At 41.9% G+C, this 24,362-nt stretch overlaps 1 protein-coding gene across 1 annotated transcript; it reads left to right on the top strand.

Moving 5' to 3' along the window:
• The first annotated feature begins 351 nt into the window (after positions 1-351).
• On the top strand, positions 352-24,362 carry LOC118118649 (coiled-coil domain-containing protein 85A). Its single transcript, XM_035171804.2, has 4 exons — positions 352-1,031; positions 2,470-3,550; positions 18,905-18,962; positions 21,915-24,362. The coding sequence occupies exons 1-4, from the start codon at positions 798-800 to the stop codon at positions 21,928-21,930; spliced, it is 1,389 nt and encodes a 462-aa protein (XP_035027695.1). The 5' UTR covers positions 352-797; the 3' UTR covers positions 21,931-24,362.

Here is a 24,362-nt window from a genome sequence, read left to right on the forward strand (position 1 = left end):
GGCAGCTGTCACTCTGACAGGCCCCTCTCCTCTGCATTAAGTGCATCAATGTCAGAACGGTCATATCTTTCAATGTGACCTGCCTTCAAACATGAAAATATGTTTTGAATCTCATAATCAGCATCATTTCTGCTAAAGGTAGAAACATTTTTTATTTGCCTTCCCCCCCCGAATAACAGGAGAAACAGCATTTAAGTCTCCAAACGTCATTATCTTGTTTCACCTTGAGCAATAAATGTGCATTATTGGTCAGGCACCTTCCAGCTCCAGCAGGTGGCGCCACAATACAAAGATGCGCCAGGAGAGAGAGCGGGTGCAGGAGCGAGAGAACAGTCTGTCGTTCCCAATAACGCACCTCTTCGTCCTGGCTCTGTGGATACGCACCTGCAGCCTCCTCCTCCTCCTCCTCCCCCTGTCCTCCACCCGGCGTTAGTGCGCAAACCGGCCGGCATGCATTTGGAGAGAAACTGCCCCACCACGCCGGCGCTGGACTCAGCTGGAGAACACAGCCGCCTGCAAACTGATGCTCCATCTGCGGGGATCTAGCGGCAGAGACCGGGTGGATATCGGAGCTGCATCATGGGCGTTGGAGAGAGGCAGAGCCAAAATGAAAGCGGTGTAATTCCACAGACATAGGAAGGGCGGGTTGGGGTGGAGGGAGAACCCGAGTGGCCGTTGGATCAGAGTTGTCCCCGTGCGTAATTTGGGGTTTGGTTGGGGGGGGTTTGTTCACGGAATTTCCACAGACACTGTACTTTTTTCCTCCTCCTGTCAATCTCCACTGGAGTTTAAAAAGGATGGAGAAAGGCGCACAGCAGCAGCCACAGCTGTCCAAGAGCGCAGAGAGCGCGGCGGAGGACGTCTCCAAAATACACGACGAGGAGCTGCTGAAGTGGAGCAAGGACGAGCTGGTGCGGCGGCTGCGGAGGGCAGAGGCGGAGAAGAGGGGCGTCATCGTGGAGCACGGCAATCTGATGCGGGAGGTGAACCGGAGGCTCCAGCAGCATCTGAACGAGATACGGAGTTTGAAGGTGAGGTGGGTGGGGGGAACCCGGGGAGCCAGGTTGTACCATGTTCATATACTGAGGCTAGAGTGAGTATCATGATGACGTAGATCTCTACCTGAGACACGAAGCATGATGTCATGCTGCCACATTCACAGTATCAGGTCAGGTCTATGGGCACCAAGTGGTCAGGAATGACAAATCATTAAAGCCGTTGGATACACACAGAATACTTAATAATGAACTTTAAGCAATACTATATTCTAACTGTACATTATACTCTAAACACCTGCACACCAACTTATTTACGACATTATCCTATCAGCCAATCCTGTGGCATCAGAATGTGATCTCGGTGACTCTGACGCGATTGTTAGTTTGAGTCTCAAGCTTCTGATCTCCTGAGATTTTCAGTCTCACAGTTTTTCCTCTAAATGGTGAGAAAAACTAAAAAGCATCCAGTGAGCAGCAGTTGAGTGTTGATGAGACATGTCAGAGGACAATGGTCAGACTGACAGAAAGACGACAGTAACTCAGATAACCGCTCTTTACAACTGAGGAGAACAGACAAGCATCAGAATAAACAACAACCTTGAGCCCACGTCAGGTTCCACTCCTGTCAGCCAGGAGCAGAAATGTGAGGCTGCAGTGACACCGACTCACCAACACTGGACAGTTGAAGACTGAAACATGTAGCCGGGTCTGATGACTGTGGATTTCTGCTGAGGCTGCAGGTGTAGAGTCACAGTCTGGAGTCAACATCATGAATCCATGGAGTCCACCTGCCTTGTGTCAACAGTCCAGACTGCTGCTGCTGGTGTGATGATGTGGGGAATGTTTTCTTGACAAACTTTGGGACCTTCATATCAATCAATGATGGTTTAAATGTCACAGTCTGAGTATTGTTGCTGACCATGTTTTAATAAATAGTTTATTAGCACACATTGCAAAATGTGCTGGTTCCAGCTTCTTCACTGTGAGGATCTGATTACTTTTTCAGTTAAATGTCACCTTCCACTCTTGAGAAATTGTGATGGAGTTTTTTTTTAACCAATTAACTGAGAAGTTAATGATAGTAATCAATTTTCATAGATAAAATATCATTATTTCTTATTTATGAATTAAAAGTTACTTTTGCCTGATAATTGGAATCACTACTTATTTATTTAAATATTTGAATTGTTTCTCAATTGACTAATGGACTAATTATTTTATCTCTACAAGACGCACACACATACACTCGTGCAAATGACGGCATTTTTGATCTAATTCAAGAAATAGGCATGTGCATGTAATCTGTCACTCTGCTGTGTGTGTGTGTGTGTGTGTGTGTGTGTGTGTGTGTGTGTGTGTGTGTGTGTGTGTGTGTGTGTGTGTGTGTGTGTGTGTGTGTGTGTGTGTGTGTGTGTGTGTGTGTGTGTGTGTGTGTGTGTGTGTGTATGTGTGTGTGTCCTGTCTAAACCAGGACGTGAACCAGAAACTGCAGGAGGACAACCAGGAGCTGCGGGACCTGTGCTGCTTCCTGGATGACGACCGGCAGAAGGGGAAGCGGGTATTGCGTGAGTGGCAGCGTCTGGGCCGCTACAGCGCCGGACTGATGAAGAAGGAGGTGGCTATTTACCTGCAGAAGCTGAAGGAGCTGGAGCAGCGGCAGGTGGAGATCATTCGGGAGAACCAGGAGTTCAAAGAGGTGTGCCTCATGCTGGAGGAGGAGAGGGCTGCGGCTGTGGCTGAGGCAGGAGGTGGTGGTGCAGGTGGGCAGGTTGGCGCCGGCTGCAGGAGTTCTATCGACAGTCAGAGCAGCTTGTCTCAGCTGGGTGGAGGTGTCCCAGCGGCTGGCCTCTTGCGAGACGTTGGTGATGGGAGCAGCACCTCAAGTGCGGGAAGCACAAATAGCCCAGACAACCCCCACCACAAATCCCCTACTCCGGGCTCTACTGCCAGCCCCGGATCTGGGCCAAGATGTGTTTCCTCAGAGCAACCCAACAAACCAGGAGGTGTGTGTGAATCAACAGGCAGGAGGAACAGCTCCACTTCAGAGTACCACACCTTCCCCCAGTCCTGCCGACCACGTGGAGGGTCCCTCACTAACCTGGACCCTAACAGGCTTTGGGGACATAGCCCGGAGAAACACATCAAGTCTCCCACAAGGGTACCAGTTGACTCCCACCTCAAAACCTACAGCTCTGACCTATATGCCCAGAAACAACTGCTACTGTCAGGGCAGGCATCAGCAGGCTGTGAGAAAGGTTCAGCCAAGTCCAGCCCAGAGCTGAGTCAGAGACATCGGCAGGTTAACATAGGGGGGGCAAGCCGTGGGAGTCCTGAGGCCAAGCAGCCAGCAATGGGGACGCCTGAGCACCTGCGGAAAGGGCGGGTGGTTGTGGGGAGTCCCGAGTCTACACGGCACCACTACCACTGTCAGCACAGCCCCGGGGTGGAGCACAGCAAGGGGAGGTATAACAGTGGCTCCCCCAGAAGGGACGGTGGTCAGAGGAGGGCAGTGGGGGAGGAGATGTCCCCTCACCACCAGAGTCTGTACAACGGTAGGCACAGGGTAACTTTTATCTTGTATTTCAACTCATATTCTATTCAATATCATTGATTAAATTGACATAAAGTGACATATTGGTTTGACATGTTGAATGTGAAGCTCGTACTGTTCATAATAGCGGCTATTTAGCATAACTAGCACTGTTAGCGTAGCTGTACCGCTCTGTGTGTAGCCCATAAAAATAAGGTGAAGCCATGCTTTTTTAACAGCACTTTTGTGAGCCAGTGACAGGTGTGTTGGCAATGTTTGTTCTTAAAAACATCACAGTACAGAAAAGGGGCAAAGATTGGCATGTCCACCTGGATGTCAAGTCTAAAATTCAATATTCAAAATTATAGGCCTTAAAGTCTAAAATATGTTAAAGTATTACATACAAGGTCTTATAGATTTAGGTATGTTCTGTTGACGTTCATTTAATGCTACCTCTATTGCATTAAACATTTTGAATGTAACATTTGTACTTGCTAAAAGTTAAATAATGTTTAAGGTATTAGGAAATTTATATATTTTTAATTTGATTTCAAATGTCAGACTAAATATTCTTTAGAATTAAGATAATTGCTCTTTGAAAGGCTGTACTTGTAAGATTATGGTCTAATATTATCATTATACCAGTGGTTGAAATAATATTATTTATAGCAATCATTTCTGGGACAAAATATCGTCCAACAAATTTTTTTATTCTGACAGGCTTACCTTTTAATAATGCACCAAGTTAGAGGTTTTCTTCAGTTCAGTTTACAGCTTTAGTTCTCTGAGAATTTCTGTCATATCCAGGAAAAATTGGTATTGCACAATGAAATATCCTTAACTGAATCGAATCTGAAATCTAATCGATCTGGGAAATCAGTGGCGATACCCAGGCCTAGTTAAGAAATAACCCATATATATGGAAACCTTTCAAGAAAAGTTGTAATAGGTGTATTATTGAGGTGCCAAAAGGCGCAGTGAAAAGTTCTGGGTGCACCTAAATTATGTGCTGGTGCACCTTAATGAAAAAGTTAGGCGCACCAGTGCAACCAATGTAAAAGGTTAGTGTGGAGGAGCCCTGTGTACTGTTTATAAAACCAGAGGTCCCTGTGGCCTGTAAATAATTAGCTATAAAGACATTCAGCTGTAGTTTATATTAGCTTACTCTACTTTGCATCTAATCTTGTCCTCCAAACTATTCAAAATGGCTTCTTCTCTCAGCGTGCAGCTGTTTGCTAACATCACATTAAAAATGTCCACACAGACTCAAACTATGGGTTCACATACTGTCTGTCTTTGGCTCAGACATCAGACTTATTGGAAAGACAAGGTCAAATTCACCCACACAAAGTGTCAAGCGCTCACACATGGAAGCCAGACACACACACAGACAAACACACAGCTCATGTGAATTCACTGGCAGCGGCAATAGTGTTGAGAGTGTGAGGGAGATATATATTCGACTGTGTTTGTTTGTCAGTAGTGGAGTGTTGGTGATGCAACTGTCAAGGGTGTATGGGTTACATAGGTACACTAGAGGTGTTCAGGGGCACCACACACACACCTTTGGGAAATGGAATTCAGAGACAATATTGATGGATAAAGAGATTTTATTGTGTGAGTGCTTGTGTGTGTTTGTGTGTGTGTGTGTGTGTGTGTGTGTGTGTGTGTGTGTGTGTGTGTGTGTGTGTGTGTGTGTGTGTGTGTGTGTGTGTGTGTGTGTGAGAGAGCGAGAGAGAGACGTCTCAAAGCTGCCCACTCATTATAATTAGCTCACATTTGATAGCTGCTCAACTCCTCTAAAATGTTTAGTCATTTATTCCACGTGCACGCCATACAAGGCTGCTTTCTGACGGCAGTGTACACGTGTTGTGCTTTGAAATGGCGCAGTACAGGGGACGTGAATACATTTGCTGCTTGGCTTTTAAACTCAAACTAATTTAACTAACATTAAATACAACAAAGCGATCCCTCTTGGAGTTTCTTCTACAGTTGTTTCTCTCTGTGCATGTGTTTCGAAGCATTTTCTTTGAGTGTTGTTGAATTCATGTGTCCAGGGACATAACTTGGTGTACAAGTTGTTAGGTCCAGAGGCCGGTACCCGATGCCCCCCCCCCCCAGATTTGAAAATGAATAATAAATGCATAATTTACTCAACACACATTTGATAAATTTCTTACATAATAATAATATAAATAATATGCACATTTTTACACTGAACAATAAGTATATATTAAATTCCTGATTTTCTCCCCAGCTCAACCATAGAACGTACATAAAGATGTCGATGTATTTTCTCCCACTATCCAGAAGTGAGGCTCAGTTATCCTGGATATGAACACTGCCATCTTGCGAAATTGGAGCCGAAGAACAATAGCGTTTAGTGGAAGGAGCTGCAGTAGCAAGGTCCTGCCTGACACAAAAGCTTGATCAATCGCTAGTAGGTTTTTTTTAAAGCATCAAGTTACTAATTAAAATCAATCTTACCAAAAATCTTTTTTACATTATCACCTGTACTGCAGCCAGCCACCAGGTCGCGATCAAAACACTTTGGCTTCACTTTTGGGGAGCTGTCATGTCGTCAGTTTTAGTACAGTCTATGCGCTCAACTATGTTCTGAAGTGATCACTTTAAGGTCCAGGAAAAAAATTGGCAATTGGTGCATTCCATTTGCTTACAATTGAATTTAATTGTCCTCCCTACTATACAAAAAAAGTAGTGGAAGATGATAGAAAGCACTGAGATTCTGCTACCAAGTTGCATTTCCGATCGGTGCTTAAAAAGGTGAGGATATGAGCTAATGAGTTGGGCCCCTTTTTGTGGCACAGAGGACATGTTTGATCACTACACTCTGCACAGTGGCTGTCAAGCTTTTCTCCGTGCAGCCCGTCTGAGGCCGGTCTAATAAAGAATAATCACATATGTACAGCAGCTGCCAATTAGAATTGTCCAGCAAAAATGTACCGTGTGTAGTGCATACCTGCATATAGCAGCCTGGTTTAGCCTGTTCATGGCAGAGAAGTCTCTTTCACAAACACTAGTCAATGCAATGGCAGGGAGTCGAGCCAGATTTGGATAGACAGATGCCAGCTCCGTCATCACCTCCAACTGTGACTTGTCCTCGTAGGATAAAGCACAAATACTAATAAGATTTTTCATAAAGGCGAGATTTTTCATCCAACAACTCATACTGAAGAATTTAATCAAACATTTATTTGCTACTGCTACTCACCTTGAAAGTACCTTGGGCAACATACACCTTGACACTGGCCCTTTCCTTGAGCATGGTGGCTAATTTTCTAGCAAGCAGTTTTACATTTTCAATACATATGCTTCTTCCCTCTTTAGAGCTCCTGGATTGAGTACATCAAATCCAGCTATAATCTTCATCTCCGGGAATCTCCTCTGCAGGCGCTTAGATGCTGAGTAAAGTACGGCCCCAAGGGGTGTGTGTGATCAAAATGAGAGTCATAAGCACACTTTGGGTTCACACACCCAAGTCAATAAAATAAATAAATATTGATTTAAAATGTAATTTTGTTTAAATTGTCAAATAGTCGTCTTCATTTGTCTAAAATGACCACAGACAGGAGTGTGGATGATAGCCACATTCTGTGGTGCCACAGTCCTGCACTTTGTGTATTTAGCATCTACTCGGACGCCCTCCCTACAGCTTGGTGCAGTTCATAAAGTGCTTCATTCATTCAATAAAAGTTTGTCCCTGGAAGTATATGTTATGATATATATATATATAGCATATACATATATGTTTTATTATTTTAACCACACCTTATACTGATAACAGGATGTACTGACACATTAGACTGTGACTCACTCCACATATTTCTGCTTGAACTGGACAGGCATTGATTTTTTATGTCTGAACCCACCGTAAGCCCAAAGCTGTCCGTACCTTGTCATGCAGTTTTTGTTGCCATGGTCACAGTTTGCCAGTTTACCCAGATTATACATGCGGGCATCATCAAAAGTAACCGTTTCATACAGAGTATATGTTAAATTCACATGTTTGTTGCCCGTGGTTTGTAGCCAACGTAACCAATCTGACCCAATCCCAAATGTGTTTGTGTGTATGTATTGTAAAGTTGGTGTGTGTACAGTGCTTTCTTTTGTGCACTAAGGGTCAGATATGGTGTTGACTGCAACAGATGGCCTTCATGCATGTTCGTGTGTATAAAGCTGTGTGTGTGTGTGTGTGTGTGTGTGTGTGTGTGTGTGTGTGTGTGTGTGTGTGTGTGTGTGTGTGTGTGTGTGTGTCAGTGGCCAAGGTGTAAGTGAAATCACAGCAGTTTTTGTTGAGCTCAGATGGCCGGAGCTCACATTATTGTGCATAGGCAGAAAGTATCTAAATGGCAAGCACAAAGTACACACACACACACACACACACACACACACACACACACACACACACACACACACACACACACACACACACACACACACACACACACAGATAGAGACAGTCATCTAGTTTCTGTCAAGGGAGCATATAATGCATTACATTGCTGCTGCTATAAATAAACATAAGCCACATTCGTCTGAATACCTGCAGCTTTGGGGCTGTCACTTAAATAAACTAAACACATTTGACCATTTAAACTACTAAAGCAGATCTGGCACTTAAAATGTCACATAGCATGATACCATCACCAGTTTCCACATCATGATAGAGACATTAGCGTTATTAACACAAACATTTGGACAGGATGGTTTTACTGCACTAGACAGGGAGAAGGCTGTGTTCCTTCAATGCAAATTCACTAAGAGGGATTTATAGTTGTGCTTTCCAGAGGTGGGACACAGTCCTTGTTTTGCACATCACAAATAGGCTGTGACTATGAAGTTCCCACTCAAGTCCAAGTCATGTCAATAGGAGCCATTCATTTTCATTTTTTAAACACAATTACCACTACAGATGATCATAAGTTACATTAGGTTACTATATTAGGCTGGGCTTCATTTGCAATTCATGAAATCTGAATCAAGTTTTGAATTTCTTATTAAATCCATTCGTCAGTGTGGGAAGTCAGAGTGAGTTATAAGACGAGAAGAGGTAATGAAGGCCTTTTACAGTGAACATGCTGTCTTCTAACCCAAATATATCAATGGATACAATTTAGATGAAGAGAAGTGCAATCATATTACACTTTTCCAACACACTATATAACAGAAGTTGTAACTATGGTAAGTGATAAGATGTGCTGTGCCTGTGCAGAGTTGACAGTGGTAAAAATCACTCACTCATCACAACAACTGTCTCATGTGCCATCCTCTGTTCAGAAAAAAGTTACCCAAACATGTTTTCATGTTTATGAGAATCAAATGTGGAGATTTTCCGTACCTCAAAATGATCTAGTACTGCCATCAGCCATAATGATTCCATTTTCATATGAATGGCTGTATTTGCAAATGGGTGGGCCATCAACAGCTGCTTTTTGACTCTGAAACTTAAATGTGCATGTCATTCCCCTCATAGTATTTCAAATTAAATTCACGTTCTCACTTTCTAACTACATTTATTTAAATTCATTGAGGCGGATGTTTGTCTATTTATGTGTCCACGAAAAAAAACTTCAGGAAAATTCCAGTTTTATCCCATCAGAATCTATAGGTTCAGAGACTCTGGATCCAGACAGCAAAGCAAAAACCATTGAGAGACACCAGTCTAGTGTATCGAGGTGACATAACTGTGTAGCTGTCCTCTGTGACTCAACCTGTCTAGGACCTGCAAGAAATGTGGTTTCTTAGAAACAGTGTCACTGGGAAAGATGTCTGTGCTGCTCCTGACTTCAGTCGTATTCAGCGCCGACAGATCTCAAAGAAGTTGTAGGGGCGTGCCGGAATAAAAATTTGTATCAGACAGCTCAGCCCTGAAATGACCTAAAATATACAGAAACACCTTTCATCAGGAAGAAAACATCCCAGCAGACCTTTGACCAATCAATGTCAAGTCTGGGCCTGTGTTACCCACATTCACTTCCACTGCACTGATGAGAGTGATACAGGCCGTAGAGCTGTGATTCCTCAAATAATAGACAATCAAATTTTATAAGGGATTGCAAATATAAGTAGAACACTAAACTGAGCTAAAAGGAATTGCACTGTTACACTGAAGAGGTGCTTCACAGACAATTGACCACCAGAAAAATGGCAACACTTTACTCTTACATATCACTCTGCCTCACAATGGGTCATCAAAAAACACATCACTTGATCAGACTGACACGAAGGTTGCAACAGTACAACGTCATCATGGAATAAAGGAAGGGTAAAATAAACAATGCTCCTGATGACCACTACATTTTAATGTTAGATGCTGGCTCTACTCTAATAACCTACTGTAAATGGGAATAGTCCTGTGATGGGAAGAACCACATACACCATAAAACAAGTCATTAATAGCCAGCTGTAGGGAACAAAACGGTATAGTTGGATTTTGTTATTCTTGACGATAAAGCACATCACTAAAAATCTCAGTTCCACAGATTCTCTAGAGCTATGATGAAAACATACTTATCAAAGGCTTTATTGAATATTTGACTAGAACATTTGTTGGTTGTGGTTGACTGAATGCAGATAATCAAATGAGTATAATAAGATGCTCGAGCATCCATGACTCAGGCATTCAAATATGTTAAAAGATCCTATATACCACGTTCTGCTTCTGAGCACACTCTTTTTAATCGAGTGACGGTACCATTGATCCTGGAGCAGTGATTAACAGAAGATTTGCAAATTGATCTCAGGGGGTCAAGTATATCTAGTGTTACCCAACATAGATTGTTACAACTGTTGACCAGGAGATCAATAGCAGCTGATTCATCATTTAAAGTACAGCAGTGTTGGATGTGCTAAGGATTAATGCGGGTGGTTAGCACTTGAGGTCTGAGCCACACACACCTAATTTTTACTCGGAGCCAAGCGTACAAATAATGGTCAAAATGTGCCCATGTTGTGTGTAGGGGCTGAAATGATGTGATGTTTAAAAACTCCTGTATCTAGACTTGTTTAGCCTTCTGCTTTTGCTTATTAACATCAGACCAAGTTGTTGCACCATCTCCATTGTGTCTACATCTGTTGTATCTGTAAACATTCTCCTTATGTCCGTGATGCATCCCAATTTCAAAATTGGTTAGGTTTTCAAAACTCCAGAGCCCAGCTTAACCTCTAAAAGAAAAGAAGTGAAGTACAGAAAAGTGAACAGAGTGCTAGTTTTTTTAAAGACTGTCTGTATTTCAAATAGACTGCCCCAAGCCACTAAGAACTGAGGAAGGCTGCTGATTCGTGGAGAAGGTTTGAATGGAAGTTGGTCTACCCTCTGTCTGTCGTTCTTTTCCTGGGCTGGATCTACCGAGAGTATTCATTTGTGGTGTTAACATGCATGGTATGTTAGCATGAAAGCCGCTTTATTTTGCATACCAATTGGAAACTGGGATTGGCTGTTGTCTTCATGTTATGTTACGTTATGAACGCAATAAGTGCTAAGCACACCGACCATCAAGCAATACAGCAACACATACATATGAGTGCTCAATTGCAAAGGTCCATAAACAGTATTGTTGATGGTTCCCTAGTATTAGTTGCAGCAATTTTACCTTAATTTGTGATTTTCCATTTTTGGGGTCAAACCCAAAATGATTCCTTTTCTTTTGCCAACCTTCCTCTCATGATATTCTCCTGTCAAACAGGAGTTTTAGCAGTGAGCCAGCAATATGTTGGGTTGAAAGGGGATGGTCAAGATTAGTCATGAAATCAACCCTAATCCTAATCCTGGTCATAATTCACCAGGAATAGGAGATTGTGCTTCTCATGCAGCAATTCCTGATGGCAGACACAAAGCAGAGACTAAAGATGAGAGGCTATTTTTGAATGTTGCAGTTTGTGGCTGTAGATAAAGCAATGAAGTCTCATTCATGGACTGGATCCTCTGATGTCTGGATTGTTACCCTGAATACATCATAAAATCATCTCATAAAGGCTCCTCAAAAGGGAAGGGAGTCTTTTTTGTCTCAGTTTAGAGGAGACAATCACTGCACTCTAAATTATTTAAGCATTCAGCTCATCCCCATCAACTCAAACGGTTGCAAACAGAATTTGACCTGGTAGGGCTGATAAATCTCCATTGTAAAATGTGGACACCATGCTTCAACCTCTTTGCTTTTCATTTTCAGTCTGCACATTTAGATCTTCCCAGTGCACTTTTTATCGTGTGTCTGTCATGTGTTGAAGTTAAATTTACATGTCTACCATGTGGGTGTTCCTTCTGGCATCCTAAAGTCGTCTGTTTGGATTAAGGTCCAACAAGGCAGAACTGAGGGAGTTCACTGGCTCTTATCCCGGTCTGGATTCCCTGGGGGAGTGGTTGGAAGGGACACTCGTGACCCTGAATGCCAGCTAAGTCCCTGCAGTCTGTTCTCCTAGTTAGTGACAACTGTCATATTTGTGTGAGAGTTCGATAGAAAACTGGAATTGTGATTTGGTGTGTATCACTATGGTGCTGTAAGTGTGGGCATCCTTATTATTAAAGCAACAGAGACAGGATATGTCAATCCAACTCCACAACTGAGACACTTGGATTGAATCTGACTTAACGCAGTCTGTGGGACAACTACAAAATTAATGTGACACATATCGACAGGCAGATGTAGGTGTGTGTGCGTGTGTGTGCGTGTGTGTGCGTGTGTGTGCGTGTGTGTGTGTGTGTGTGTGTGTGTGTGTGTCTGTGTTTGAAAAAATATGTCAAAACAGCTTTGTGGCAAGCTGAAGGTTGCCGTGTCTTTCATTAAAACACAAAACAGTGTTTTTATCAAGATGCATACAGTACATATACATACAGTACAGAGTTAAATTAGACACAGCAGAACTACACATTTAAAGGGCATTTAAAGGCATTGACAAAGTCATTTGATGAAAATATTAATTTACCATTCATGTGAACATGCTGTTTAGTGAAATTAAACTTAAAACTTGTAGCTCTGTCAGCTAAAACCTGTTGGTTGCTTTTTAAAATGATATACCCATGACTGTTTTTAATTGATTCCTGAAATGTGGTTCATAGGTATGTTTAGATCGGGGCTGAAATATTGTAGTGCCATTTCACATTGCTGCTATGAACAATCTCCACAGTCTCAGAGCATGTAAGACATGCTGTTTTTGAACTGCCCAGTGAACACACCATATGAAGTACATTTTCTTACTTTTCTCTGACTCCCTTCTCATCGTCCACAATGCTAATCCAAATTCACAGATTCGATTGGCTAAGTGGCATCATGTGGGATGATTTACAGCACAGGCAACTGATCTGTGACTTTCATGGGTCACTAAACGACTAGCTGCGCTCGTTAAAATGGAAAAGTTCTGTCAAATTTTGATTTTATCGGTCTTAGGTCCAGGTCGGAATAGATTTTTGCCTCATCCTTACTGAGTCATGTGTCCATTATTATTCCTTTTTTCTTTTGTTTATCTGTCAGCTTCTTCATTTCCTTTCACATCTCTTGTGTGCTGGAACCCACCGTAACTGATATGAAATTCGAATGTGTTTGAGTCTGTCTAGCGTAAGCAAAGCATGTAGTTGCTTTCGGAGGAGACTACCTGGTATCGTTCTTTGTGCATTATATATTGCAATTGTAAGTAGTGTTATTTGTCTTTGTGAACACCCTGCAGAGGCAGTTGCTTTGTGCTATGTAATGAATTTACTACGTGGGTGTATTCTCCAGGCTGCACAAGTAATGATGCTACAGTTTCCTGCTTGAGATTTGCTATTCATGTGTGTGTTTGTATGAATGAAATACAGTAGTAAAGGAAAGCAGCTTGTCAAGCGCAGGTTGTGACCAAGAAGGATTAATAAGAGCAAGAGAGAGAGGGGTTGATGTACAGTATCCTCTGTGGAGTCCAGTCTGCAATACCGTGCACTTTCTCAAACTGCTGCATAAAATATACCATTATGCATGTGTCAGCTACTTTGTGTAAAGGTTTAAGTAGCACTGTGGTTTGGTCTGAACCAATTCAACCTGCTAGTATTTCATATTGTCTCTCTTAAAGCCAAGGTTTGTGTGTATGCATGTGTGTTTGTCTGTGTGTGAGTGTGTGTGTTTATCAGAGTCTGTTTGTGGCTACTTCATGGTAAGATGTGGTTACTGCTGTATGATTCTAACTAGAACATTTGGAATAAAAAAATCTGTTTGTCCCAAGTATGACAAAGAAGGCGAAAGGCATTTCACTGCTTAGAACTAATGTGTTTTAAATGGAATAGTGGGACTGAAGCACTGAAAGTAACAAAATAGTCCATTTGCTCAGCTCCAAATCATGGGGTAGATTTCCAGTGTCCAGCTTTTATTCCCTAATAGTCAAACCCCCAAACCCAACACAAAACACACACTTCCATGAACTAAGATGTAAAAGCTTAAACGTGGTAACCTTATCATACTATTACAGTTGGCAGAGCATTTTACTCATTCAGCATTTTACTCATTTTACTCATCTTGCGACTTGCAACTGTGGGAGAGCACTAAAGCGCCAATACAGCAGGAGAACTTGAAGTTGTCAGGATTCAGACTGACAAGGGACTGAATGTGCAGATACACCAAACAAGGAAGTAGAGTGCAATAAAGATTTATTTCAAACAAACTGTGTATATACATATTTATGTATGTGATAACTTATTGACATCAACCCAAACGTACTGAACTATTGTGTAAGGGTCAATAGTGCAGGGGGTATCCAGTGACCTGAGGAACAAGGGGAAGAGTCCAGTGAGGGAAATCCAGGGAAGCAGCTCAGAGGGATTGTACAGAGGTAACCCAGGAGACAGTGTGGCTGAGGGAGCTGGCTGAGCGTGACTGACTGAACTGGGTAGGTACAAAAAGATCCATAAAAAGGCTGGCAAGAGAAGTAAAACAAAGTTATGTCAACGAAGTGGTGGTCAGACTAGAGCTTATATTCTGAGGCAGGTGACTAGATGACTGAGAAACAGGTGCATGGCCTGATAGCAGGGAGGTGCAGGAACTGAAGGTCATGCCCATCCAGCAGGACACACTGTCAGAGGAGAATCGAATATGAACCTGACAACCATAAATCCAACTGAAGAAAGTACTCAGTGCTAAATATGTTCAGTAAGACACTGTGTGTGAAATCAGGTTTAATAGTGCACTAAAATAAGTGCAAGTTAGGCATCTTAGGGTAATAGAGGTGTTACGAGAGGAAGTACTCTAGGATAAGATGACTTTTCAAGAGGTTCTTGATGATAGAGGGGCACCCCAACACTGACAACATTTGGCAGCTTGTTCTTATATCTGGAAGCCAAAAACAGTCTAGACTGTAACTACCTTGTGTGTAGGGATGCCAGTGCCAGACAATGTTCCCTGGAAGAATGGCCATTCATGTTGATGGGTGCCGACCCAGGAGCTGCTGTAAGCTTTAGTGACTTGAATTTGATTCTGGCAGCCGTGGGTAGCCTCTGGGGGTTGATGAGCAGCAGAGCGACAAGTGCCCTTTTGGGCTGATTGAAGACCAGATGTGCCAGAATTTCACTGTGCATGAAGGGAGGCTCACAAGAAGGACAGTGCAGTAGTTGAGGCGAGAGATAAGCATGGCCTGCACCAAGAGCTGTGTGTCATACTGAGTCAGGTAAGGCCTGAATTAGTGTCCGTATGCAACATTTTCTGTGCAAGGTTGTCACTGTTATTAACAGTAATGTATTATGAGCGTTCATACCTTGCCACCTCATCATTAAAGAAACATTTCAAGATTTTGGGGAACAACAGTCGATCCATCTGCCCAGTGCCTCTCTGTGGTGTTTCTGGCTATAGCAAAGGTTGCCAACAACAATGGCACTGAATCTGGCAAGCTCACTGTGATAGCAAGACTCCAGGAAGCTGCACACAGTCACTACAGTGGGCTGTTGTTAGCCAATAAATAATTACAGCACATGTACTGTACAGCCCCCTAAAAAAACAAATTGTTCTTTATGATTTTATTTTTGAAATATGCAATAAACAAGGGAGGTACATTACGGAAATCAGTAGGCTTTAAAGATGTTGGGAGATATTTTATTTATCCCTGCTTATCGTCTTTATGCTAAACTAAGCTCATCACATCCAGTCTGCAATTACAGCACATAGCTCCCTTTAAAACCACAAACTGTCATTTTCATATTTTTGGATTATAATAGCAAGATAGGCTACATGAGTAAATTGGTGTGTTTCAGAGTTGTTTTAGGCATACAGTGTTTCTTAACTGTGGACAGAGCAAATCTCTGTCCTCTGGTTCCAAGGCTTTTTTCTAAGAGAATTGACTCCAGCTCAATGGACTAGTTAACACTCTAACATGGGAGTGGTATCAACCCTCTAATTTCACCCTCAGAAGCAGAGTGAATTAGTAAATTAGGTAAGTCTCAAACTAGCCCCTAATTTGAAATAAAAACCTACCATAAGCCAAGTGTAAATCCAAGGACTTCATTACCCAGAAATCACATAAGGTTACACGTCATCCAGATTTAGTTAACTGATTATTATTTGCTTTTCTATTATGCATGTAAAATTTGGTTAGTCGTGTCCTGTGGATGGATTAGATTCCCAATACTAACCGTAATAGATAACAGAGTGAATTTAATGTACATTGTCTTAATTAGCTGAAATTGGACAATGTATCCTCTATAGTCCCACATTAAATGTTGCTGTGTGATAGAACGAGTGAATTGTTACATAAGTGCAAAATCTGTGAACCCCCCAACACACACAAACACACACGCACACACATGGGTCCAGATGAACAAATGCAAGCACACATACACGTGACAATGGTGACGGTCAGGGAGGTCAGGGGAGGTCTCTGGCGCAGTCCAGCTGAAGTTGACAGCTTGTGTGGACATGTGCATATATACAGGCTGTGTGTGTGTGTGTGTGTGTGTGTGTGTGTGTGTGTGTGTGTGTGTGTGTGTGTGTGTGTGTGTGTGTGTGTGTGTGTGTGTGTGTGTGTGTGTGTGTGTGTGTGTGTGTGTGATCAGAGGTCCTGTGTTAAGGACAGGCCTGCTAACTAGGCCAACAGCTGCTTCCCTGGCAATTCATCTTCACTCAGCTTTGAAGCCCTTTTTCCCTGTTATTACAACACAGGAACATTTTGCATATTCATGGAGCTCTCTTTGTAGAACACTGACCATCACACACACCTACACATGCCACATTTGCACGGACACACACACAGACATTTATTTAAAATCCCTTTGTAGAGGCGTACTCGTAGCAAAACACGTGTCCAGGTGTTGGCTAAAAGCCTGCTTGAAGTGTTACCAGTTCAAATGAATGTGTCATAGTCACCTTGTGTATGTGTGTGTGGGTGGTTATGGTTGTGTAACAGAAATTAGGATTAATTTAAATTCAGAAAAGCTGCCACTCTGTCCGTCAACCACATATTGTGTGTGTGCGCTCTTTGATGGCAGACAGAAGACCAGCTCTCGTCTGTTCAAAGGGATCATCAGTTTCTGTTCTCCTGATTCCATCTTTTTACAAAAACAACAACAAAAATGAGATTGCAGAATCAAATGCTGGAAAACATTTAGATACATGTATACACACGTTCACAAAACACACAGACCATTCGTCTTTTCCTCCTTTCTGACACATGCTTTTCTTCCTTCGTCCATCACTCTCTCTGACACACACATGCATTGAAGCGAGACAGAGCTCACAGCTGTGAACCAGCCCAGAGGCCTGTCCTCGCTCTCTCTGACAGCCTGGACCTCTGAAACACAACCAGAGGCAGTGAGAGTGCATGAGTGCATGAGAAACTAAAGCTGAGAGTGCAGTGGACTAGCACAGGTTGATCCAGCAAACTGTCCGAATTTACTCTATATTTAGAATATATGCAGAGTTGTTCATTTGCAACAAATGACCACAGTCAGTGGTGTGCTTCAGTGACGGCTCCCCAGCTATTTGCAGCAGGGCATGTTCTCTGCAGTGTCCTGTTTTCGCTGGTGCACCCTGCCACTCTGTGTCTGGTCAGAAGCACCTGTGACATATGGCAGAAGGAGTGACACATCATTCCTGTTATCTGGAGAATCTCTGAGCAAGACATGCACACTGGCACTACGAGACTACAATATTATTCTGAGAAAGGTAACTGTACAGCACAGAGCATAGTGTATACCCCTTCATGTTCATTTAACAGAAGGTTGGCGGTGCAATCCCAGTCTTCCCCATTCCGCATTCTGAAGTGTCCTTGGGTGCTGCACATAGATTCATTGTATGAATGTGTGTGTGAATGGGTGAGCGGCAAAAACTGTACTGTGTTTGAGTGGTCATCAAGACTAGAAACGTGCTGCATAAATACAGACCAAAAAACGTCTTTAAGATAAAGTTACATACATTTATATAATATTGTAACAGGATAATTTATATTATATGATATTATTTAGTAAAATAATATAGACCCATTCTCAGTTTCTTAATAAGATGCAACAGACTCTCTGCCGATTTACATGTCAATATTAATTTAAACCAAACAATTAATACAATAGTTAATATGTTAAATGTTTTTGTAAATGTGTGTAAGAAGCCCTGTTGTGTTTTTTTTCAGTGAAGAGCTGAAAAATTGTTTTTGTTTATCTGCAAGAGGCGAACCTGTCAACAACCTCTGAAAGTTGCAATGATCCAACATTTTCACTCACGCCAACCTGATGGGTACAACACATATTGTGAAGAAATGCCCCATTGTGGCTGTTCAGGATTAGCCATGTAGGAGCTTGAGTACATCATCGAGCAGCTTTAACATCCTTGTACAAATCCAAACGACTTTCCTCTTCACGTTCACGTTTAGATCGTTTTCTATCAATAAATCAGCATCCACCCGCTATTTAAATTCCACTGCCTTTGTGTAGTTATGTGTCTGGTAGACAGTGAAAATAATGGGTGTGGCCGGCTCAATTCCCACTCTACTGCCACAGCATCCAGCCGTAAGTGTGTTGCATCCAGTTCTCCTTGTCAACATACAGCAGCAGACCTTCCCTTTTTCTTTGACAGTTCATTTTTTCAATCACTGTAGCGTAGAGCAGCCTATCCATGTTTGTAAGTGACTGTGAAGCCCCTCGCTTACCTGAATATACATGAATTTCAAAAAGAGGTTTAGCAGCCATGACAGATTCAGACAGACTGCCATCTTGTATCTATGTCACAAAAAGACAGGAAACAAGAAGATGATGGGTAAGAGGAAGTGTTGCCAGTGGCTAGAACAGCTCACCGTGAGGAAATACACTTGTCACTTTAAATGTGTTAGCTGCAACATTGCCTAGACTACAGTGCACTCACACATTTGACTTTGAGTGCTGCCATTAGTTCATTGGTTATTTCTGTTGATTTCTTTGCAGCTCTGATATCTGCTGGCTGCTGCACCAATTCCTGTAGGAGTGTAAAACTTTGGGACAGGTGAGTCTCACACATGCCCACATACATATGTTATAGTTGTAAGGACACTAGCTGAAGATGTCTTCTCTAGTCCATTACTCTAACCTTAAAGGGATTTTAAGAGATGTTTGAGTCCACAAAACACTTTTGGAGTTTAAGGGGTAAACTTAGTTGGACTAGCCACTGACCTCAATTGTATTGGATTCTGCTGCAACAAAGTTTACCCCTGAAACTCCAAAAGTGTTTTGTGGACCCCTTAATCAGCACAGTGAGGGGAAGATAATGAGTGAATTTCCATTTTTCTTTGAACTATCCCTTTAACCATTGCAAACAAATGCCTAACCCTAACCTAACTATAACCTCAAGTCCTAAATATTGGTCCTATGAAGTATGAGGACTGGCCAAAATCTTAAAATGTCAAACCAAAAATTTGTCACAGAACCGTAGAAGGACATGTATACAAACAAACACACAAATCCTTGTCTTACCATATTAGTGAGGAGCGATAATTGACATAATGCATTCCCTAGCCCCTTATGCCAAGCTTAACATCACAGCTGAATGCCTAACCCTAAACCTAGCCATCACCAAAACCTAAATCTATCCCTTGAATTAAATCTGAATACTAATTCCCCTTGCTCTAGCCGTGCTTTTTACAATGCTAAATGTATAATTCAGGTAGAGTAATGAGAATAAGAAGGCTGACTCTAAAAATAACAGAATCAGTCTTAAAGCCCTTGGAATCCTGCATATCGTGGCAAGCTAGGGTTCATTAATGGCAAGAATTCACCAAGATAACCTTTTCTCTGTGAGCAGGATTTTTTATTTTCAGTAAAAAGACAATTATTTCACAATTTTTTATATAACTGACTGCATATTTCTCATAGTGACATGGATTTTCCATACTATATTAAAGCCAATTCACAAAAACAAAATTAGTTGCCCAGTAGAGGAAAAAAGAGACCTGCCAATACTGAATTCAAAGTACTATCATTAGATTCCATAATGAGGTCAAACAGTTTCACTTTTTCAGAGGAATTAATGTTGCCAAAAACAATTAACTTTCCAATCACAGCTCATGGACTAGGACCATGGGTAGAATATATTTGTGTTGTGAAGTGATTTTGAATTCATTACATAAGTTCACCTTCAGATAAGGGCGGCAATCTAAGACCTAACTGTTCGTCCATCGTCAAAGAAGTCTGATGAATTGTTTGATGTCTTGAAAGCGGGTCTTGCCTCAGGCTGGGTTCAGCCGGGGAACAGAACTGCTGACAGTGGATAATGTTGGGTGATGGAAAAAGCACTATGAGGAGCTGAACCCATCCAACTCCTCTTCTGTTGATGAGGAAGAGTCTGTGGGTGGTACGACAAAGGTATGGGGTACTGGGGCCACTAGAGACCATCAAGGTCCTTGTATAACCAGACACAGAGCTTTGTCCACAAAGAGCTAAGAGCTGTGTGGCACAAAGTCAAACATGTTAACAATGAATTTTGTACTTTGTACTACAAGTTTGTCCATTGTCTTTTTCTGATACCCATGAATATCAATATGGAGGTTCAGTCGGGGTGAGGGAAGTTTACAGATTGGGAACCTCAGAGTTGATTACCTGCTCTTTGCAGATGATGTTGGCATCATCGGATCTTGACCTTCAGCATGTGGTCAAGCAATCAGAGCAGACTTATCCCTGGGGTATTTTAGCATTCAGTCACTTTGTTTTGGAACCAATTATTGTTGGACAGCCAACATTAAAACAGTAAAACAATATCCTCGATGTCTTAATTGCTAGAAAAGGTGATGCTGACCTGCTCACAGCAAATCTATTATAATATAATCTTTTCATGACTTTCAGTCAAGTTTCTGATTCAAACCATAATGAGTGTCACTATTGACCAATTCATTTTAAAAACACGTTCGCAGTGATGAAAAAGACCAATCTGGAGCATCATCTCAACTTAGCACATGCTACCTCGGATGAGTGACAAGGACAAATCAAGTAGGCAATCATTGGTGGAGTTTGTGTGCCCAACATGCAGCTTTCACAAGACCACATTCTGAAAGAGACAAGTGCAAATTGTTGTTTGTCTCTTCATGGTGGCCCTGTGACAGAGGGTGTAGCCCGACTCTCTACAGCTCCTCCCGTGACCCTCAAAAGAAAAATTGGTATAGAAAATGAATGGATGGAATGGAATGGACGTTGAATACATGCCCTCACCTAATTTCACTTTTTGGTAAATCATTAACTGCATTCCTCTTCAAGAAGTAGTGAACAGGATTCTGTTTTTCTTTCCTAACTTAATTTCTGTTGTGTGTATGTTTACTATAATAGGTGAGCAGAGACACTGTTGGATACCTTTAATGAACTGATGTTTCAGCTTTAGCTGGAGTAAAAGTTCTCTTTCTCTGCCAGTTGTTTGCATTTCATTTGGGCAGGTTATAATACCCTCTGCTGGAACACTGAAATGCAATACAGCTTTTGACTTTGTTTAGTGTTTTGATGTGAATGTGGAATGAAGAATTCATATCAGAGTAAAAAACAATAGCAAATTCGATTTGGAATTACAAAGTGCAAAATAAGTGTCATTTAACATTTATATTTAACTATGAAAGCAAATGCATACACAAATCCAATATGAATAACAAAGTGTATTGTTTTTCACTTTATTTGCATGTTAGGTTTTTCATTCAGGCATCGACTATCTTGCATAGGGGGTTGGGTGGGTTGGATTAATATTTAATGATGAAGTGGTTCTTACTGGGTGAATAAATCAGCTTCAATCTTTACCTGGAGATGAGACATCCCTGTATTCTGCTGAGTACAGGCTCCACACACACACACACACGCACACACACACACACACACACACACACACACACACACACACACACACACACAGAGATACGTATAGTAAATACACACAGATACATGTAGCCACATGCAGTAATTGCAATGTTTCCCTCATGTCTTTCAGCCTTGATGCCTCCTGACCATGATATGCCTCGTCATCAGATGCTGCTGTGACAACACCCCCTGCCGACCTCCCTCTCGAGGGAGAAAACAAGTTATTATTGAGTTATTGGATGGAGGGAAGAGCAGATCGATACATAACAAGATGGATATATGACATGGAATTCAAAATTAGGCAATGAAGGGCAAGGGGGCCGATGTAACAAGATGACAAAGTGGAAAAACACAGGAAACACTTGAACACTCTCTCTGCCCTGTCTGCTGCTGCTATGCATTTCCTGTGGACCACCAGACTGAATGTCACTGCATGGAATGAGCAGAGGCTCATCCCTTGCAAAGAGAAGAAAGGTAAAAAGAAAGATGAGATTTTTTTGTGTTGCCAACAAAATAGTCCTACCTCTTTGGAAAGACAGAGACCTTTGGATCAAAGAAGAAACATGCCGTGTAATTTCTCCTGCTAACATTGGAGGTTACAGCCTCCGCCCTACACAATCACAGTGCCAGAGTATTTTAAACTCAACAACATGTAGCTAACTTTATCAACTACTTAACAAAAGTAATTGTGTATCTGGAACTGAAGCACAAAAGGATTTACAGAGTAATTTTAACTTCAAGAAAGAATGAAAGATAAATTATTACAACCTGTAATTGCTGAGATCTGGGAACACAGCAAAAACACAAGGCAAGACACACAAGATATCAGACTGGTTGTAACCAAGCCATTTAGCTAGATTATTTAAACCATGTTATATCAAGGTTAAAAAAATGAAAAACTGGAAATCAGTACATCTCAAATGATAGAAATATTTCCTCACTGCACATGAAACTTGTGTTCAAACTACTACAGTACTACACATTCTGAAACATTTTTGGAGGTTTTATTTGCAATTTATTGAGTACTCCCATCACAGTGGTGAAATGCATATTGAAATGTTTTTTATTTTCCAACCGTTTGATAAGTGCATCTAATTTATGACCAGCAGTCATATTTTTAAAAACTTGCCTATACAACAAAACATTTGCACATTTGCTATTTCTATATCCACAGCTCATGGATAAAACAAGAGAAGAGAGAGATTTACATGTTGAAATGCAGGTGACAAGCCCTGCGTGTATTTTTGTGAAACCAGCACACCTCCAACACGTCAGAGAAAACAACACCTTTCATCTTGTCATCTTGTTTTGTGGTAAACCATTTGTGAATGGTCCCATTTCTCAGTTGTATTAAAACTACCTCTCCACTCTACATGCTCTACTTCATGTGTACAGAGACTGACCCCCGTAATTACAGCTGATGTGGATACTCTTTAAGTCACATCACCTGCGATGGTCAGTGATTCGCAGCACAAGGTAATATGAGGACCATGTGTGCATGGCTTCCCTGATCCCTTGTTTTCCATGAGTTAAAACAGTCAAATGTGTGTATATCTTGAGATTTTTTGGTGAATAGTTTTGCGATGTCTAACACCCACAGCTCTAGTCCCTTAATGGAATGTGAGCTAGTCCCCAGGATGTGATCTGTTAAGTTGTGGGTAATTCAGGAAAAATGGTCGCCTTTTGGCTTTCTGTGTCAGCATGTTGGATCTTGGAGGGCTGAATATTGCCACTGCATGTATCTCTCTCACTCACTCACTCACACACACACAGTACTGTGTACTGCAAAATGTATTTTTTTTGTAGACCACTCCTGTTTGGGCTCTGGTATACCATGAGAAGATGGTCATGATGATTCAAGAAATGGCTGCCTATGAGATATTGGGAATGATCAAACAGGGCTGTGAACAGTGTGTCTCAACAGCCTCACAGCTTGGGACACACCTGCTCATTGCTGTGGCATCAGGTGACTGGATGTTCCATTTGGAGGCCAAATGGCTTCGTAGAACTCAATCGATGTAGTGAAACTCACTGTGCAAGAGGGGTCTGACTGCAGACAACGTGAAAATTCTCATGAGCCTCTACATGGTGGCCTCAAATAGCCCCAGATTATCTGTTTTTTGTTAACTTCATGATGCCTCAGGAGCTCCCTGTTTGGTAGGTCCTCCTGCACCAGGCTCATGGGACTGTTTTTCATCCTTTTCCCCAGGGGTTTAAGCTTTGGGCCTCACCCATGAGTGGGCTGAGTTCCTAGACATGGGTTTTCCCTAATCTGTGGTTTGCACTCTGCAGAGAGCCCAGCCACTTTATAAATCACAGTCCACCTGGAAACGTTCATAATATAATAATAATTAAATTCAGAGACAACTGTGATGTCTATAAAATGTATAGATCCTCGGTCGATCTGTGTGATACTGGACTCAGTTTAACACAAAGACCACAGATCACATATCTATAGAACCTATATCAGCTGATGAGTCATCGTCATGGGAAAAAATATATCTTTGTGATCACGGAACCCTCGTTTCCTCCTCATCCTTCCATTCGCATGCATCCATCACGCAGCATTACGCACGAG

This window comes from Hippoglossus stenolepis, chromosome 12, assembly GCF_022539355.2.
Source record: "Hippoglossus stenolepis isolate QCI-W04-F060 chromosome 12, HSTE1.2, whole genome shotgun sequence".
Taxonomy (NCBI): domain Eukaryota; kingdom Metazoa; phylum Chordata; class Actinopteri; order Pleuronectiformes; family Pleuronectidae; genus Hippoglossus; species Hippoglossus stenolepis.

What these genes read in the sequence shown, in the direction of transcription:
- LOC118118649 (XM_035171804.2), top strand. Translation starts at nt 798, where the DNA reads ATGGAGAAAGGCGCACAGCAGCAGCCACAGCTGTCCAAGAGCGCAGAG. An exon ending in ACGAGATACGGAGTTTGAAG is followed by an intron (nt 1,032 to 2,469) that starts GTGAGGTGGGTG and finishes TGTCTAAACCAG; the next exon opens with GACGTGAACCAGAAACTGCA. An exon ending in CCACCAGAGTCTGTACAACG is followed by an intron (nt 3,551 to 18,904) that starts GTAGGCACAGGG and finishes ATTTCTTTGCAG; the next exon opens with CTCTGATATCTGCTGGCTGC.